Consider the following 20,054-nt stretch of genomic DNA (forward strand, 5'->3'; position numbering starts at 1 on the left):
CCCAGTGAGGGGCTGGGGGCGTGGCTCAGTGGTAGAGCCCCAGCCTAGAATCCCCCAGTGAGGGGCTGGGGGCGTGGCTACACAGTAGAGCTCTTGACTCAAATGCAAAAGTCAATCCCCAGCACCACAAGAAACTGACCAGTGAGTACACTGAAATCCAACCGACCGGCAGCGCAGGAGTTAGCAGGACGTGACTTAGTTCACAGAAGCCCGAAGCTTACCTACCACTTTTGTAGACTCAAGGAAGCATCTCAGTTTCTGAAAGCAGTTTTTACTTGTCCCTTTGTCGTTTGATTATTGAGACAGGATCTCAAGCTGCAGCCCAAGCTGGCCTGGAAATGTGCCGAGTGGCCCAGGCTAGCCCTCCCCTTGTGAGTGCGGGGATTTCAGGGCTGCTCCATCACCCCAGCTAGAATAGGCTTTCCTCCCAGAGCTCTCTGCCTGGGTTTTTGAAAGTGGGTTCCTCTCAGCCCGGTTGTGAAGATTAAGGGAAGAGACATATATGACATGCTCTTTGGACAGCGCGATATTCTGGCATAAATGTAAAGGAAATATCCCCAGGGTGCTTCAGTTTGCTTAGCCCAGGATACCTCCTGCCCTGTCTTCCTCTGATGGAATATCAGGGCCCTTTCCCAATCTGCAGCCTCTGCGCACGCCCTGCCCCACCACACATGCTCCTTACATTACAGTCTGACCTTTGAATGCTAAAACACAAACTACTACTTTCCCTTGCTCTAACTCTAATTTATACCTCGACTATAGAACGCCAACAGAGAATAAACCATTTTTTTCAGATTCGTTTCTTCTATTTAAAGACGTTTTTGATTTTTATTTTTTTAATTATCATTTACATTTTTAAACATGTTTCATATGTGGATGTTTTTTGCCTGTTTGCATGAACGTGCATTCTGTGTGTGCCTGGTGCCAGGCTTGGTTGACAAGTGACTTTACCTACTGAGCCATTTTTCCTACCCACAGCATCTTTTTAATTCACTCAGCAAGTTGGTAGTTCACACTGAAGGAACTATAAAACGCTAATTCACTATAATCCACTGCTACTGTTGGTACAGAACGCTCGCTGTAATATATTGTCCTTAAAATGTCACTAAGAGGCCAGGGAGTTTACTCAGTGGTTATGAGCAGTTGCTGCCCTTGCAGAGGGTTCGGTTCTAGCACCCATATGGTGACCCACAACCATCTGGGCACCGGGCAGGCACCTGGTGCACACACATATATGCAGGCACAACACGAGTACACATAAAAGGCAACTCTTTAAAATAAATAAATAAATAAATAAATAAATAAATAAATAAAACGTCCCTAAGAAGCTGAGCGCCACTCCCATGATCTTCAAAGTCAGCTGGAAGCTTAAGAAGTCCAGGGATCCTTTGGGCTTATCGGATTTCTGGTATTAATGTTAATCTCCCTCTCCCCCCACAGGCCTGGACCAGGCTCCTGAAGACACAGACCAGCCGCTGCCCACAGAGCAGCCTCCAGGCAAGTGCCCCTTCCCTGAGCCCCTCCCTTCTCTTCGCTCGATTGCTCGCTCACTTGGACTCCCCCCTTGTAATCAGAGCTGCCTAAGATTTAGCTGAATCCCTGCAGACTCCCACGCACACCCGTCAGCTCTTCTTGCTGAAGTAATATCCTTTCTCTTTTCCTAAGCTGGCTTAACTCTCTTTTGCAATTCTGGAGACCAAGCCCAGGTCTGTGCCTGTGCATGCCCTGTAAGTAAGCACTCTGCCACTGAGGTACATTCTCGGGCCCACTTTCCCCTTTTGTTGAGACAGGGTCTTGCTATGAATTTGTAGTAGTTTTACTCCAGCTTGCCGACGGCTGGATCTACTGGTGTGAGCCATCCTGCCTGGTGTAATTTAGTTTAATGCTGTGAGTGTATACATGCATGCACCTCTTTGTGTGTGTGTGTGTGTATGTGTGTGTAGTTGAGTATGCCTGCCTCTGAGTTTGAGTTTGGTTAGGCTGGCCAGAGAGAGCTCAATAAACTGAGTTGGGTTCCCACATCGTGTGGCTCACGACTGCCTGTAACTCCAGTTCCAGGGGATCCAAGGCCTTCTTTTGGCCTTTGTGGGCACACACACACACACACACACACACACACACACACACATGCACCTGCCATTTATGTACACACATTAAAACAAGTGAATAATAGGTTATTATTAAATCTTAATAAAACAGTGGTCTCTAGATTCACTGACATACCTTGTCTCAAGGGGACTAAGTAGAGAATGATAGAAGACATCCAGGGTCATCCTTGGGCAAGAATACACACACATGCACACACACACACACACACACATACACACACTCTCATACACATGTGCACCCACAGTAGACTCACATGCACACACACATACATGCCCACGGACACATGCACACACACACACACACACACTCACATATGCACACACACACAACAGACTCACACACTCATGCACACCCATACACGATGAGCACACATATATACCCGAACATGCACACAGACACACACACGTGCACACATGTGCACACATACACACCAGCTCTTGTGTGTGGGTGCTGGAGATCCAAACACAGGTCTTTGTGCTGTACACCCAGTGGGCTTCCTCCTGAGCCATCGTCCCAGCACTTTCTTAATTCTAAAGGATTGCTAGCTAGTGCATGCCCAGACTCCCTACTGTCTGGAGGCTGAGACAGGACAATCACAAGTCTGAAGTATGGGCTGCATAGTGACATACTCCCACCCCCAAATGCAAACAGCAACAACTAAAAAACGAGCTATCTATGTCCATGCTCTCTCTATGAGGCAGCTGTATCAGTTGGCTTTAACTGTGTAACAAACCACCCCAAAGGTGGAGGCATATAGCAACATACATTATTTTCCGTGATTCTGAGTCTGATGGGAAAGTTCTGGCTTGGGCTGATTCAGGTCATCTCGATGGTCATAGTAGCCTGGGACTGAGCTTAGACGGCTTCCTGCTCATATGTGTGGCAGCCATCTTGCTCAGGGTTGGAACAGTGTAAGTACTGCCCCTTAGAGTATTCACATGGAGATGGCCATGGGGTCCAAGAACAGCAAGAAAGGTCCTCTCTGGTTACCAGAGCTTCTCAGGCTTCGAATTCTGTCACATTTACTACCATCCCCCGCGGGCAAATGACGTGTCTCAACATGGAGCCAGTGTGGAAGGGGATTTCTCAGTCCCGACAGGACTCGGGTGGAGGAGGGAACCACTGCTAACAGATTGACTTGAGAAAGAAGCCACCCACCTTCGGGTGGAAAGAAGGGGTCCTGGGACTGGGACGATAGCTCAGTGGGTAGAGTACTTGCCATACAAATGCAAGGACCAGAGTTCAGATCCCTAGGAGCTTCATAAAAGGCTGGTGCAGCTGCACACAGCTGTAACCTGGGGCTGGGGAAAGAGACAGGCAGAGCCCCAATGGCTTGCTGACTAGCCAGACTAGCTGAAGCAGTGGGCCCAGGCTCAGTGAGACAAGACAGCGGAGCCAGGGACATGCTAGAGGACCCGAGTTCCATCAGGTGGCTCCAGAGGATCTGACAGCCTTGTATGACCTGTGCAGGCACAAACACACACACACACACACACACACACACACACACACACACACAGAGAGAGAGAGAGAGAGAGAGAGAGATTTGAAATTAAGTAAATCTTTGGGGTTAGAGAGATTGCTGGGCAGGTAAGAGCACATGCTGGTATTGTTTGTTTGTTTGATTGATTGATTTATTGATTGATTTTACAGAGGATCCAGGTTCAGTTCTCAGCACCCACATGGTGCCTTACAGCCATCTATACCTCCAATTCCAGAGGATCTGACGCTCTCTTCTGGGGGCACTGCACACACATTGTTTATATACATACACGCAGGCAAAATACTCATTTACGTAAAATTAAAATTAAAATACCTTCTTGAAAATTAAATTGGAGCTGGGCAGTGATGGCACACGCCTTTAATCCCAGCACTTGGGAGGCAGAGGCAGACAAATTTCTGAGTTCGAGGCCAGCCTGGTTTACAGAGTGAGTTCCAGGACAGCCAGGGCTACACAGAGAAACCCTGTCTCAAAAAAAAAAAAAACCCAACAACAACAAAAAAATTAAATTGGGAGCTGAAGAGCTGGCCCTGTGGTTAAGAGCACTGGCCGCTCTTCCAGGGGAGCTGGATTGGATTCCCAGCAGCCTTTGGGTAGCTCACCACCATCCATAGCTTCAGTTCTAGGGGACCTGATACCTTCTTCTGACATCCACAGGCACAAGACACACACGTGGTGCACATAACATACATGCGAGCAAACATTTATACGCATAAAAAAATAAAATTGATCTAACATGTATATGTATTCAAATAAGGCAGAAAGCAATAGAGGAAGACACTCAGCATCACCCCCCAGCTTTGGATTCTGAGTTCCCAGCTCAGGGGGGGATGGCACCACCCACCCTCAGGGCTGGCCTTCCTCTCAGCTAACCAATTCTACAGGCTTAACACACCCTGACGTGTGCTGCACAAGTGTCCTAGGCGATTTGGGCACCGTCAGGTTGGCACTGAAGACTAGCCATCAGTCAGGGACAGGCGTTCACAGAATCCCAATCCCAGCCCGTTCCCAGGGGTTGTGGATTCACCAAGAGGCATCTTCCACTCCCAGGACCCCCGAGGCTGCCCCTGCTGCCTGTGCTCTTTGCGGTTGGTGGTCTTCTGTTGCTTTCCAATGCCTCCTGTGTTGGGGGACTCCTCTGGCGGAGAAGACTGAGGCGCCTTGCTGAGGGTGAGGAAAGCTTTCTCAGTGCCAAGCTGGAGAGCGATTGGGTGGGGACACTGGGGCTGCCGTTCAGTACAACAGCTCGGGTCCAGGTGGGCTTGAACAGAGTCTCTGAAGCCCCCCCTTCCTCGTTTCTCCCAGAGATCTCAGAGAAGACAGAGGCAGGGTAAGAGGGAGAGGCTTGGGAGTGACGGGTGGCAGACTCGAACCCAACTTTCATCGGCACTTTCGTCCTGGAAGGTCGGAGGAGGATCGAATCAGGAATGAATATGAGGAGAGTCAGTGGACTGGGGACCGGGACACAAGAAGCTCCACGGTGAGAGAGGGGGACCTGGCAGCCTCCGGCCTCAGCTTCAAGCTAATCACTGCCATCTCCTGGGACCTGAGAGTCAAGGGAAATGACCCTGTTTGTTGGTTTTGTGTGGTTGTGTGTATGTGTGTGTGTTCATGTATGTGCATATGCATGTCTGAGACAGATTAGCACAGCAGAAGTGGACCCACACTACTACTCCATGAGGGACTTCAGTCCCCAGCTTCCCCCAACAGTGGAAGAGGTGTCATATCACCAAGGTGAGTCATGACCGCCTTTCCTTCCAATCTGTGCTGCTTACTTCTTTATTGCTGTGACCGAAATACTCCCAGAGAACAACCTGAGGAGTCCAGATTCCCACTGCCTCGCTTCAGAAAGTTCTGTCCGTGACTGCTTGGCCCCACTGCATGTGTGGCAAAGGAGAGTTGCTCTCATCACGGCAGACAGGAAATGGAAAGAGAGCCAGACAGGAAGGGGACTAGAGGCAAGAGATCCGCCCCCCCAGGACACATCCCAGTGACCAGGTCCAGCTAGGCACACCCGTTTCCAGAACCTCCCAGAATGGCGCCACTAGCCATGAAACCCCAACATATGAGCCTTTGGGGTAGACACTTTCCCATCCAGTCCTCATGTCTACCAACTCCAGCCTTCACAGGTATTGAAGATGAGGACATGGCCTTCCCCGGACACCTGTATGACGAGGTGGAGAGAGTCTATGGCCCGCCTGGGGTCTGGGGACCCCTCTATGATGAAGTACAAATGGTAAGAAGAATCTTATTACCAGGCTGTCTAGATCAGAAACCCACCTCCCACTGGGTGTATCTGTTAGAAGAAGCCACTGTGACAAAGAGACCCCTCAGTGCAGTGGCAGGGAAAATTAAAGCGGCACACTTCATCCAGAGGTGGCGGTGCATGCCAGAGAGGAGGGGGAAGGAAGAGGGGAGTTCAAAGCCAGCCTTGACTACATAGTGAGACTATCTCCACCAAGCAGAAAATGAAGTCTTTCTCGCATAGCTGTCCAAGAGGAGTCCTGCTGTGTCCCAGTGATTTATAATGCAGGGTTCTCCCCCTGGATCTCCCTGTCATTCTCTGGCACACACATCGGCAGGGTCTGCAGGCACAGGTCAGTTTACTTAGGGGTGGAGGTCAACTGCTGGAGAAAAGCTGTTAGACAGACCCAGAAATGGCCATCAGCCCCTCTGCTTCCTTCTGACTGATGGGAACATGGTCTCGACACTGGGGCTGGGGACTGTTATCTATAGCTCTGACATGTGGGAGAACGGAAAGAATGTGATTCCTAGGATAAATAGGCACATCTCCACCACACTGGTTAAGTTGCTAGAGAGAGAAAAAAAAACTTTTAAAAAAGGATGTATTTATTCTATGTATGTGAGTACACAATTGCTCTCTTCACACACACCAGAAGAGGGCATCAGATCCCATTACAGATGGTTGTGAGCCACCATGTGGTTGCTGAGATTTGAACTCGGGACCTCTAGAAGAGCAGTCAGTGCTCCTAACCACCAATGAGCTATCTCCAGTCTGAGAGGAAGGATTCTTTAAAACTAAATTGTTTATTATCTTGTGTGTGTCATGGTGAACATGCATGACTGCCCTGCGAATATCAGAGGACAATTTTGTAGGGACAGTCTTTTTCCACCTCTGTGTGTGTTCTGGGAATCAGACTCCTGCCACAGGCCTTTGTGATGCGCGCTTTCAGCTGCTTTGCTGTCTTGCTGGTCTGAGAAATAACATTTTGGTTCACTCAGCTGAAAAGTTACATGCTGGAACCGTCTTCAGGCTCAGAACTTCTCCTTCACTGCTTCCCGGTACAGCCAGATTTCCATCCCATTAGATCTGAAGTCGTCAAAAAAAGAGAATGTCTCTTTTCCAGGTAGTTCCCAGTGCACAGGGCAGCCATACAGTGGTCCACCTTTGGTCACATGCATGCTGAGACAGGGGATAGAATATACAATTTGGTTTATGGGCTCTTGTTTTGAGACAGGACTTCATATAGCCCTGGTCTGGACTCAGCCTTTTTATGTAGCTTAGGATGTCTTTGAACTCCTGATTGTCCTGTCCTTATGTCCCAATGGGGTATTACCTGTGTGAGTCACCGCAGCCTGCACATCGTACCATTTAGTCAGTGTTCATCTATGGTGTCAGAGATTACAGGCCAACCCTATTCAGTACACTGGGAAGAGAGTGGGAGAGGGCAGAGCACTTGGAATGATGTGAGGATGGTGGCTGGGCAGGTGACAATGGTGGAAGGGGAATGTGACCTCTCACCCACCCACTGCATCATGTCAAGGGAGAGGAGACACACGCCTAATATTCAACAGTGTGGTGGTAGCAGCTTGTCTTCCCCACACTCAGCACTCAGGAGGACTGGGAGTTAAAGGGCAGCCTGGGCTACACAGAAAGACTATGTCTCCAAGAAAAGGAGGAAGAGGAGGAGGGGGGGCATGGAGAAGAGGAGAAGAAGACGAAGAAGAAGAAGAAAAGAAATCCAACAAAACAAAACAAAGAGCCAGATTCTCCCCTGGGCCCCACCAATGCTCCAGCATCTCTGGTAACAATGTCTCAGATGCTGTCCAGGCTCCTGGGACAGAGCCGCTGAAACGCTGTCCATGGTGCTGGAACGCAATTCCCCAGAAAACGGGGGTGGAATCTGCAGGATGTAGCTGCACAGGGTCCACAGAACAAATATTTTGGGCTTCTGGGGGACATATGGCCTTCCCCTGAGCTATTCATCGCTGTCATAGGTTAGAGACAGTCACAGCACGTGCGTATGTGAACGCATGAGGCTGTGGCCCAAGAAGACTTTATAGTTGGGTGTTGAAAGTTGAATTCCAGTTAATTTTTATACACCGCAAATGCTATCATTCTCTGGCTTCCCTTAACATTTAAAAATTGTCAACCTACTTATAGCTCTTGGGTAGCCCAGAAGCAGATGAGAGCAGCTGTATTCCGCTTTGGGCCAATGCTGCTCCAAGATTTGCTAAACCAAACATTTATTTTCTCTGAGTCCTAGAACAGAACACACCTCTAAAACTGGCCACTCTATATGACCCTTCCCATATCATCCGTTTAAAATTAATTACTTGTGTGTGTGCCTGCGTGTGTGGGGGGGGGGAGGGTCCTGGGGTTGAACACAAGTTTACAGGCTTGGTGACAAGTGTCGCTACTTTCTGAGTCTTCCCACAGTGCCATACATCTTTTTAAAAAATTCAAAGGCTCACTATGTAGCACAGGCTGGCCTTGGACTAGCAATCCCCCTGCCTCAGCATCAGAGAGTGCTGGGATCATAGTTGTGTGTCACCACACCAGACTGTCTTCCATCTTGATGAGAAAATGTGTTGGGAGCCACGAGACAAAAAGAACTGAGGCTCACGTCCTACAGACGCTGTAGCTGACATTATGAGGTCGCTGTAGCTGACATTATAAGGTCGTTTTATTAATGCTTTACTCATTCTGTAGCCCAGGTGGGCCTTGAACTAACAGCAATCCTCCAGCCTCAGATTTCAAAATTCTGGAATAACAGGCTTTAGCCACCACAACTGGCTCTCAGCTGTTGTTGTTGTTGTTGTTGTTGTTGTTGTTGGGTATGGGTGTTTTGTCTGTGTTCTATCTAACTGTATATTTATCTTTTGTCTCACTATGGGAAGGACAGGTAAGTTCTTAACTCAAAATCCTCCTGCCTCAGACTTTTGAGTGCTGAGATTAGAGGCATACGCTACCACACCCAGCTTTAACTCTTAATTACAGGCACAGTCCTCCTTCCTCACGGAGATGAGGGTGATTATTATAATGACCTGTCTTCACAATCACCTGTCTGCTTATTTCCTAACTCCAACCCTCACTTTACCCTGACTTCTCTCAAACTGCACTTTCAGACAGACAGACAGACAGACAGTCAGAGAATGTTTGTGAGGTGAGGTGGGTTCCTGTGATGGAGTCCTGGCTAGCCTAGAAGTCTCTATGTGGCCCAGGCTTTCCTCAAACTCAAAACAAGACCACTAGAATTACAAGTATGAGCCCAACAAATGGTTTATAATGGCTTTTTGGTTCTACGTTGGTTTCGGTGGTGCTGGGGGCTGCATGTAAGACCTGGCGCATGGCAAGCCGGTGTGCTAAATCATGAGGACTAAATCACCTTTGTTCCCTGGGTAGCTCATCAGAGATGTGCGTCCCTAGAGTGGAGTGATGTCCCACAGGGCATCTCTGTGGCTCTGAGCCCACTTCTTGCCTGATAGGACCCCTATGACCTTCGCTGGCCTGAGGTCAAGTATGAGGATCCAAGGGGAATCTACGACCAGGTGGCGGCAGACGTGGATGCTGGGGAGCCTGGTTCTCTGCCCTTTGAGCTGAGGGGACATCTGGTGTGAGACTCTCCATGACACCTGTTTCCTACAGCCTTGGTATGTCGTGCTCCAGTGGCCCTGTGCATCCCCTTCCTGCTGAGCTCACTCTCTGAGCACCTGTGACACTAACACACAGGCTTTTTCAGGAGAAGACCTGAGGGAATGCGTACAAGTGACAAGAAGACTCCAGCTGACATCTGGCATGACCAAGACTCCTTTAATTGTAATGGGGCTTCTCCCAAGAGACACAATCATTTGGAAATGACATTTGAACAATGAAAATCTATTTAGGGATCATTATACTTTTCAAAAGTAAAATTTTTAGAAGTAGGAAAGATCTATTAAAAAAAATCCTATTCCAAGGGGCTGGAGAGATGGCTCAGTGGTTAAGAGCACTGGCTGCTCTTCCAGAGGTCCAGAGTTCAATTCCCAGCAACCACATGGTGGCTCACAACCATCCTTAATGAGATATGATGCTCATTTCTGGTGTGTCTGAAAACAGTTGCAGTATACTCATATACATAAAATAAATAAATCATTAAAAAAAAACCTCTGTTCCAAGCCCGAGGATGCCCCAGTGGGAGAGCGTATGCTTTAGCATGGGTGAGATTCTGGGTTGCAGAGTGCAGCGAGCCCTGGCATTGCATGCACATACGAAGCTGGACATGCTGACCCATCCCTGTCATCCCAGCTCTGTGGGAGGCTGAGGCAGGGGAAGCACAAGTTCAAAGCCACCTAGGAGCTGGAAAGATGGCTCAAGAGTTGAGAGCTCTAACAGTAGCTACTGCCCTTGCAGAGGACCTGACTTTGGTTCCCAGCACCCAGATCAGGTGGCTCACCATCACACTTTCATCCCTAGGGAATTTGATGCTTTCTTCTGACCTCCAGGGGCACCTGCACTCCTGGTCACATAAACACATATATACACAATTACAAATAAGATAAATCCAACCTGTGTGGTGGCCCACACCTTTAATCCTAGCAGAATTTGAGAAGCAGAAGCAGGGGGATTTCTATAAGTATAAGGCTTACAACTTAGTGAGTTTTGAGCTACATAGGGAAACCCCGACTCAAATATTAATTTTAAAAGCTTCAGAATTAAAAGGGGGCGTGACTCAGTGGTAGAGCCCCAGCCTAGAATCCCCCAGTGAGGGGCTGGGGGCGTGGCTCAGTGGTAGAGCCCCTGCCTAGAATCCCCCAGTGAGGGGCTGGGGGCGTGGCTCAGTGGTAGAGCCCCTGCCTAGAATCCCCCAGTGAGAGGCTGGGGATGTGGCTCAGTGGTAGAACACTTGCCTGGCATGCACAAAGCTCTGAATTCTATCCCAAAAACAAAACAAAAACCCCAGTCCATTTTAAGTTCAGTTACATATGAAATAGTTAATATTAATATGCAAAAGTATAGACCATTGTCAGATCTCAGCTGATTTTGTTTTATTTTCCACAGTTTGTGAAACATAAATGAACTGACATGCAAACAGGAACATATTGTAGCAAAAGGATATAGTTGTCAAAGAATGGACATTTATGGGCAAAGCTTAGAGACCATGCACTAGTGTATACTTAGAATTAGAGGGTATGGTAACTTCAATTTATTTTTCAAAATTTAAAAAATGCACGTTTATAGATACAGAAAAGGGTGAGCTCAGACTCAAATGTTGACACTGAAGGAATGTAGGTGATGCAGAACGAAAGTTAAAATTGAAGAGTTGATGGAACAATAAGTGATGACGTCACGGAAGCAAGAACACAATTGGCGGCTGGGTCTTAGGGGCTGTGGAATTCTAGATGTTCCACTTTGGAAAAAAATATTCAGAACATACTTATTTGCTTGTGTGTGTGTGTGTGTGTACACGCGCGTGCCACATATACACGCCCATGCGCCTGACAGTGTATGCCCCACAAAATAAATAAAATGTAAAAATTGTGGGCCTGGTGTTACATGTCTACAATCCCACACTTGAGAGGCCATGACCAGAAATCGGGAGTTCCAGTCCCAGAATGCATGCTGTTCCTCTGTGCTCAAATCAGTGTTTCTCAAAGTGTGAGCACAGCCTAAGTGGTTTTGTTTGTTTGTGTTTTATCTTATGTATATGAGTGCTCTATCTGCAAGTACCCCTGCAGGCCAGAAGAGGGCATCATACGCGATTACAGATGGTTGTGAGCCACCATGTGGTTGGAAGGAATTGAAAGACCTCTGGAAGAGCAGCCAGTGCTCTTAATCGCTGAGCCATCTCTCCAGCCATCAGACCAAATGATTTTTAGCAAATAAGTGAGCAAAAGAGGAGTGGATAACATGACCTTTGTGTGTGGGAGTGTGGGTGCACACGGATACACACGGCTGTGGAGGCCGGGGCTCAGGGATCCTGCTCCCCCACGCTCCACTGTTTTTGTTTGTTTGTTTTGTTTTTCAAGACAGGGTTTCTCTGTGTAATCCTGGCTGTTCTGGAACTCACTTTGTAAACCAGGCTGGCCTCAAACTCACAGAGATGCGCCTGCCTCTGCCTCCCAAGTGCTGGGGTTAAAGATGTGCCCTACCAGACCAGCTTATTTTTGTTATTGTTGTTAAGATTATTTTATTTAAATATTTATTCGTTTGTTTCATTTCATGTGTGTGGGTGATGGTTGCCCCCCAGTATGCATGTACTTAACCCCGAACCATTCTTTAAGAAATGGTTAAGGACTGACCTAGGTCCTCTGCATATATGGTCTTCTTGTGGGACTCCTACCCGAGGGACCAGGGCTGCCTCTGATTCTGTTGCCTGCCTTTGGGACCCTTTTCCTCCTGCTGAGTTGCCTCAGTACAAGGGGAGGTGCCTAATCTAACTGCAACTTGGTATCCATGGAAAGCCCTATCCATGGAAAGAGAGATAGATGGGGGAGCAGGTAGGCAGAGGCACGATGGTGGGGAGGGAGTGAGAGTAGAGGAGGGAGGGGAAACTGTGGTCAGGATGTGGAAAATAATAATAATTTAAAACTAACAAAGAAAACAATGGTTAAAGGTTAAAGGTCCGCAGTTAAGCGTGAGTACTGCTCTTATAGAGGACCTGGGTTCGATTCCAGTACAAACCTTGGGAGGCTCAGGGCCACTTACAACTCCAGATCAGGAGATCTGACTCCCTTTTCTGGTCTCCTGGGGCATCTGCATGTATGAGCACATATCCACCCCCAGACACATAATTTAAAATAATATAATGAAAGGGTTTTTTAAGTGGCTAAGTCAGAAGTTTTTATTTATGTGTATTTTTACCACTATAATTTTTGTGTGTGCCGCTAAGTGAGTCCCGAGGCTTGCGCATGCTCGGTGAAGTTCCACCACTGAGCGGCATCCCTTCCCCGGGCCCCCTCCCTGCTGCCCCTGCTGTTTTGAGACAGGGCCTCACTATGTGGGCCAGGCTGAGCTGAAACTCTCAATTTTCCTGTCGCAGTCTCCCTAGTACTGAATTACAGGCATGTGACTCCATGTCTGGGTGTTACAATAACATTTTGTTGTTGTTTTGTTTCGAGACAGACTGTGTAGCTGTGGCTGTTCCAGAACATAAAGAGCTGCCTGGCCTGGAACTCAGAGACCCACCTGTCTCTGCCTCCTGAGTGCTGGGATTGAAGGCGTGCGCCACTACTGCCCGACTACAATAACATTTTAGGGGTGGGGTATCCAGCTTTAGCTAAATAGAACAAATGGGGTTTGCATGGGTGAGATTATCTGGTGAAGAAGGGAGAGACCGGCCTGTCAACGAGCAAGCGCAGACGTTGGTGCCGTTTCCTTAAATCTCCACAAGGGGGCGGTACTAGCGCCTTTGAAAAGACCTGATCTAGCTTCTGCATCGACAAGATGCAGTTCTGGAGGTTCCTGTTAGATCTGGTCGGGGGCGGGGTGGGGGTAGGTGGGGTCGTCAATAGGTAAACAGTCCCTGGACTCCAAGACTCCTGGACTTCATTGTCCTTGCTGGCATTGAGGCAGAGGATTTCAGGAGTACATTGGCGGGAGGGACCTTCTTGAAACTGGTGTGCAAAATCAAGTTCAAGGCTGAAGGTGGAGGGAACCTAGGCTGGCAATGTGGCAGAAGAAACAAGAAGGACATCTTCCGGGATTTATGTGCCATCCAATTATGAAGGCCGTTTTGCAACAATAACAGATGGCATCGACGAGTTACTTCAGCATGCCAAGCTGTATTCTGAGTTAGGGGTTGTTTTTTGTTTGTGGGCGGCACTGGAGACAGAGCCCTGGGCCTTGCGCATGCTTAGCAAGAGCTCTCCGCAGAGCCAAGTTCCCAGCCTCTAAGCAATTCCTACAGTCACTTAAGCTGTCACTTAGCCATCCAGTGCTTTCATCACTCAAAGCCTCCTCTGCTTTTGCAGATGGTGACATGGTCTTGCTTTGGAAAACAGCGGATTAGATCACTGTACAGAAAGAACAGTGAACAACCGGAGGTGACCAGTATTTCCTTCATCCCCAGTGATTGCCCCTCCCCAGAAAGGTCCTCTTGTAATCCAGTCAGCAGCCATGAGGGGGCTCTGGATCCTCCCACTGTACCTACTTTTGTGCTATTAGTAAAAATCTTCCCTGACCTGCCCATAAAACTTTGTTCAGGAATTTTTGACGAGTCTAGCGTGGCGGTACACTCCCAGCCTTTGAGAGACTGAGGCAGAAAGAGCCTGAGTTCCAGACCAACCTGGACTGTAAGTCACAGGCCAGCTTAGGCTACTCGGTAGGGCTCCTTCTCAAAGCACAACAATCCAAAACCTCCCGCTCCGGGCCCTGAGCCGCCACCGGCTGTGTTTTGTGTGTTTTGCGCTGACAGACACAAAGCGCTCTATCGAGCCTCTTCTTCCACCCATTCAGTTTCATGTTAACTGCTCTTTAAATTATTACACTTGTTTGTTTGTTTAGTGTGAATGTGAGCCAGCATACACATGTCACAGAGTGCATGCATTGGTCAGAGGATAACTTGTGGGAGTCAGTTCTCATTGTCCACCTTATGTGTCCCAAGGGTCGAACTCAGGTCACCGAGCTTGTCAACAGGCACCATTGCCCACGGAGCCAACTTCGAGTCTCTCGTGATACATTTATTTCCTCTATGTATGTTTTTCTAGCATGTTTGTGCGTGCATCCAAGGGTGTCAGATCTGGACTGGATGGGACCTGGAAGAGTAGCCCATACTCTTAACTGCTGAGTGGTCTCTCCAGCTCTTCTCATTTGTGTGTGTGTGTGGGGGGGGGGGGTTCGGGTGGTTTTTGTTGTCTTGTTTTGCTTTGTTTGAGGTCCCCTGCTTCCGCCTCGTCTGTGCCGAGGTTGCGGGCGTGAGGAACCACGCCATCTCATGGTTTATTTTTATGCTCCCACACTGCTAGCTCCGTGTCCTTGCTTTAATGCCTCTGTGACCCCACAGGAGTCCCACCCAGTGGAATTTGAAGTCTCCAACCTGCGTCATCCTCTGGGGAGATGAGCATATATAAATACCAAGTCTTGAGCATGGTGTTGTATGCCTGTAAAGCCAGCACTTGGAGGTTGTGATGAGACAGGAGAATTGCTGGGAGTTCAAAGCCAGCCTGGGTGTGAGACTCTAGTTTGTTTGTTTGCGTGTTTGTTTGTTTTAATTCTGTAGTGGAGATGGAAAGAAGATTCCATAGTCTTGAGCCCTGGTTGCTCTTCCAGAGGACCCTCGTTCAGTTCCTAGCAACCATGCTGGTTGACTCAAGATTGCCTGTAACTCCAGCTCCTGGTGGATCTGAGGCCTCTCAGTGGGTGCCTCCATTTATGTACACAGATTGACAGACAGACAGACAGACAGACAGACACACACACACACAGGTAATTAAAATAATGAAAATTAAATCTTTTAAAAAATACTCTGCCGGGCATGGTGGCATATGCCTTAAATCCCAGCACTCTGGAGGCGGAGACAGGCGGATTTCTGAGTTTGAGGCCAGCCTGGTCTACAAAGTGAGTTCCAGGACAGCCAGGGCTATACAGAGAAACCCTGTCTCGAAAAACAAAACAAAACAAGAAAACTCTTAAGGGGGGACATGTCATTGGAAATGGCTTTACAGTGCATACCTTGCAGACTTGGCAAATTAAAGAAAAAAATTAAAATAAACAATCCAGGGCTGGAGCGATGGCTCCACAGTCAAAAGTACTGGCTGCTCTTGCAAAACACTGAAATTAGGGTCCCAGCAACCACTTGGCAGCTCACAACCCTCTATGGCTCTAGTTCCCGAGGATCTAATGCCCTCTTCTGGCCATTGTGGGCATTGCAGGCATGTGGTACTCAGCCGTTTGTTAGGCAAAACATGCATACAAATAAAATAAAAACAAGTAATCTTTTATTTGTTTAAAAAAATAAATAAAAGACTTGGGGTCACGTGACAGCTCATTTTTTTCATTGCTGAAGAGTACCCATTGCCTGGGTCCCTCTGCACCCACCTCATTGCCTCACCCAGTCCCGTTTGGTGGACAGTTGGGTTGTTTTCATCGGGGTGGGGTTAAGGCCATCAAGGACATATTTTTTTTCCTGATGCCCGTGTTCAGGTTCTGCAGACTACATGTTTGGGATGGACAGCAGGGCTGTGGTCTATGTGCAGTTTAAGTGTATGCAAGAACTGTGCACTGCTCCTTCCTGAAGGGTAAAAATCATCGCAACAAGAGAGAGGAGGTGACTTAGCTGAGACTGCAAAGCCCGGCTGCCTTGAACCTGGAGTTCCCTGCTCTCGGGCCCAACTGCTTATTCAGCAATGCAAGCTGGACAGCTGAGATCTGTCCTACTGTCAGGCTGAAAGGTTATTGGGGGCTGTCACTGGGGGCGTACATGTCCTGTTATTCTGACCTCTGTCCCTAACCATTAATTATTAACCCTCCACCCCCACCCCAAGAGACTGCTATCCTAAAGATTTGCCCAGTTAATCAGTCACTGCCCCCCAGCTGGGCAAGGGGCATTTGGTACAGCTGCTATCTGCCTGGCCCCTTCCCCTAGGGTGGTGGTAACCAGGCACTTGCAATGATCTGGACGCGTCTGCCGCTGTATGGCCCCTCCAAGCCCTCTACAGGTGGCTGGCAGCCGCTGCGCTTTGATGGTGGGGCCTTCCATGTCAAGGGAACCGCAGAACTGGCACGGGCTTTGCTAGTGCTTCGCCTATGCGCCTGGCCCCCTTTGGTCACTCATGGACTAGCGGTGAGCAGTAGGCACAAGGTCTGGCCTGGAAGTCTCCCAGACCTGGCTCTGAGCATGTGTTCCCTGTCACCCAGTTTCAGGCCTGGTCTCAGCGACTCCTGGGATCCCGGCTTTCAGGCACACTTCTTCGAGCATCTATCTACGGGCAGTTTGTGGCCGGGGAGACAGCAGAGGAAGTGAGGAGCTGTGTCCAGCAGCTGCAGGCCCTGGGACTCCAGCCCCTGTTGGCAGTGCCCACTGAAGAGGAACCAGACTCCGCTGCCAAGACCAGGTGAGTAGAGAGAGGAAGGGTAGAAGGGAGGATGGAGTGGGCAGGAGGGGGGCCCTGGAAGCTGACCTCCACTGGCCGGGCAGTGAGGCCTGGTATGAGGAGAACCTTAGCGCCATGCTGCACTGTGTGGACTTATCCCGAGCCCTCGTGGACGCCCACGGCCCAGCCAGGAACAGCCTCATGCAGCTGAAGGTGACCGCGCTAACCAGCACTCGGCTTTGTGTAAGTGACAAGGGAGATGGGGGTGGCGATGTGGGGGTGGCTGCCCACCAGGCCACCCTCACCATGCCAGCCACCACCCCATTTCAGAAAGAGCTGTCGGCTTGGATCCAAAGACCCAGAGGCTCCTCGGAGCTGAGCCCTGAGAGGCTGGCAGAAGCCATGGACTCGGGTCGGGTAAGGAATGCAGGCGCTCCTCACTGAGGACATGGTTGGCCTGGATAAACATGGGACTCTTGGAGTTCTAAGGGAAGTGTTGGGGTGAGGAGCTATCCAGAGAAGGGATCAGACCAACAGCACTTTCTCCACAGAGGGCAGGACACGAATAAGACCGACCTATTGGTCAGTTGCTGAGCATGGTCGCGCATGCCTGTAATCCCAGCACTTGGGAAGCTGAAGGAGGAGGCTCAAGTCATTGAGGTCAGCCTGGGCTGTAGAGTGAGACTTGCCTCAAAAGCCCTGGCTGGAGAGATGGCTCAGCAGTCAAGAGCCCTCTTGCAGAGGACCAAGGTTTGGTTTTCAGCACCCACATGGTGATTCACAGCAATCCACAACTCCAGTTCCAGAAAATGCAGCCGTCTCTCCTGACCTCCATAGGCGCCAGGCACACCTGTAGTGTGCATACAAGCATGCAGGCAGAACATCTATAACATAACACACACACACACACACACACACACACACATGTTGGTGGTTTTGTTTTTAAGACATGTATCCCAGGCTGGTCTTGAACTCTCTGTATAGCCAAGAATGCCTTTGAACTCCTGATCTTCCTGCCTCCAGCCCACTACAGATATAGGCATGTACTATTGTTTCTGGTATATCTGGTCTTTGCTATTTTTGTGGGTTCTTCTTTTTCCTATATTTATCCTTCTCCCCAGCCCCCTGCTCTGGTTTCATGCCCTAACACTAGGGATAGGGCAAGAAGGATAGAGGCGGGAGAGAGTCCTGAATTTAATTTCTTTCCTTTTGTTTCTTCTTTGAGCTTGACTACTAACAAACCACAACCGATCCTCCCCCAAGTGACCAACAACCACTAACTCTGCCTCTCAGAGCTCTGGCATTTATATACCCACTGAAAAGTTCCTAGAATTCCAAACCTCACACAATCACAGAAACTATCTGCAGCTGGCAAGACCATGTCTCTGCTAGAGCACGAGGCAAATCATAGTCAGCTGCTGAGGACAGTCAGCCCCATGTCTCCACACCTGGGATTAAAATGTAAAAATATTATAATATTTCTGTATTTTTTCAAAGAAACCAAAATCCCAGAATTCTTACTACACTCTGGTTTTTTACAAAAACAAAGTGATCAATTAACAGCTACACAGGTGTGTGCTTCCTGCATGTAAACTCTTATGTGACCAATGGGATATTCTTTTTCTTTGTGTGTGTGTGCATGTGCCTGTGTGTGTGTGTTTTGAAACAGGATCTTAGCATATGGCCCAGACTGGTCTGAAACTTGCAATTCTCCTTCTCAGCCTCCTTAATCTTGGGATTACTAATGTTTGCCATCATGCCTGACCCTTCATTCATTCATTCTTCCATTCATCCATTCCTTTGTATTATCCTAATATCCCATTTCTGTGTGCAAACATGTGGGTACACGTGTATGCATGTTTGTGTGCGCATGTGTGTACGTGTGTATGTGTGCTCATGTGCACATGCACAAATGTGGATGTCAGAGGCTGGCAACAGGCTTTTTCCTCTATCACTCTCCATTTTATTGTTTGTTTGTGTTTTGCTTTGTTTGGAGACAGTGTCTCTCTACACAGCTTTAGCTGTCCTGGAATTGAGTGAGTAGATCAGGTTGTCTTCAAACTCACAGAGATCTCTCTGCCTCTGCCTCTGCCTCCTAAGAGCTGGCATCAAAGGTGTGTATCGACACATCTGGCTAATAAATTCTTTCTGATTTTTTTGGTTTTAGTTTTTGGTTATTTGAGACAAGGATTTTCTATGTATCCCTGGCTATCCTGGAACTCACTCTGTAGATCAGGCTGACCTGGAACTCACAGAGATCTACCTGCCTCTGCCTCCTGAGTGTTGGGATTAAAGGTGTGTGCCACCACATCTGGATGTCCCATTTTTTTGTGTGTTTTTTTTTTGTTGTTGTTGTTTTGTTTGTTTGTTTGTTTCCGAGACAGGGTTTCTCTGTGTATCCCTGGCTGTCCTGGAACTCACTCTGTAGACCAGGCTGGCCTCAAACTCAGAAATCTGCCTGCCTCTGCCTCCCAAGTGCTGGGATTAAAGGCATGTGGCCACCACGCCCCACCCGTTTTATTTTTTAACAGGAGGTCTGTCGCTGAACCTGGAGCTCACTGTAATGGCTACACTGGCTGGCAGGGAGCCCCAGGATCCAAGTGTGTCCATCCTGGATGCTCTGCTAGGGTTAGAGGCATGTGGTGTCTCACCTGGGCTTTTATGTAGTGCTGAGAATCAGAGCTCAGGCCCTCACAGTCACCTAGCAAGAGCGTTATCCACTGAGCCATCCCCCTAGCTCCCACTCCCATTGAGATTTTTGGCATAATAAATGTATACTTGGCAGTGGGAACAGGGAGAGGTTGCCTTGCTAACTTATTTCTTGAGACAGGGTCACTGTGTAGCTCAGGCTGATCTGGAAAACACAATCTGAGCTTTCCACATTAGTTTTTCAATGCTGGGATTACAGTCATTTGCCAGTATACCAGGCCTCTTTTTATTGTCTTATGTGCTTGAATTTTTTCATAACAAAATGTTAAGAAGCAAGGCATAGCTGTACACATCTAGAAGCCCAGCATTTGGGTTATTGAAGTAGGAAGATCTCAAGCCTTAGGCCATCCTGGGCTACATAGTGACATCATCCTGTCTTTAAAATAGAAAGAGCAACAGATGTAGCTCAGTGGTAGAGCCCCTGCCTAGAATCCCCCAGTGAGGGGCTGGGGGCGTGGCTCAGTGGTAGAGCCCCTGCCTA

The 20,054-nt window shown here is 48.6% G+C and overlaps 2 protein-coding genes across 4 annotated transcripts in view; both read left to right on the plus strand.

Moving 5' to 3' along the window:
* The window catches only part of Nphs1 (NPHS1 adhesion molecule, nephrin), a 29,894-nt gene extending 18,529 nt beyond the window's left edge, over window positions 1-11,365 (plus strand). The window contains exons 23-30 of one of the 2 annotated variants that reach the window (XM_021166575.1): window positions 1,441-1,497; window positions 4,661-4,780; window positions 4,916-4,940; window positions 5,015-5,090; window positions 5,251-5,344; window positions 5,731-5,846; window positions 9,341-9,505; window positions 9,595-11,365. In XM_021166575.1, the coding sequence (XP_021022234.1) occupies window positions 1,441-1,497; window positions 4,661-4,780; window positions 4,916-4,940; window positions 5,015-5,090; window positions 5,251-5,344; window positions 5,731-5,846; window positions 9,341-9,472 (620 nt within the window). In that variant the 3' untranslated portion in view covers window positions 9,473-9,505; window positions 9,595-11,365. The remainder of the gene's footprint in view (window positions 1-1,440; window positions 1,498-4,660; window positions 4,781-4,915; window positions 4,941-5,014; window positions 5,091-5,250; window positions 5,345-5,730; window positions 5,847-9,340; window positions 9,506-9,594) is intronic. The other variant, XM_021166577.2, reaches the window with a different exon arrangement.
* A 4,963-nt stretch (window positions 11,366-16,328) lies between these two features.
* Window positions 16,329-20,054, plus strand: part of Prodh2 (proline dehydrogenase 2) — a 12,482-nt gene continuing 8,756 nt past the window's right edge. Inside the window, exons 1-4 of one of the 2 annotated variants that reach the window (XM_021166617.2) lie at window positions 16,329-16,614; window positions 16,695-16,885; window positions 16,969-17,107; window positions 17,195-17,281. In XM_021166617.2, the coding sequence (XP_021022276.1) occupies window positions 16,441-16,614; window positions 16,695-16,885; window positions 16,969-17,107; window positions 17,195-17,281 (591 nt within the window). In that variant the 5' untranslated portion in view covers window positions 16,329-16,440. Of the gene's footprint in view, window positions 16,615-16,688; window positions 16,886-16,968; window positions 17,108-17,194; window positions 17,282-20,054 lie in introns of both variants that reach the window. The other variant, XM_021166616.2, reaches the window with a different exon arrangement.

Source organism: Mus caroli, chromosome 7 (assembly GCF_900094665.2).
Source record: "Mus caroli chromosome 7, CAROLI_EIJ_v1.1, whole genome shotgun sequence".
NCBI lineage: Eukaryota > Metazoa > Chordata > Mammalia > Rodentia > Muridae > Mus > Mus caroli.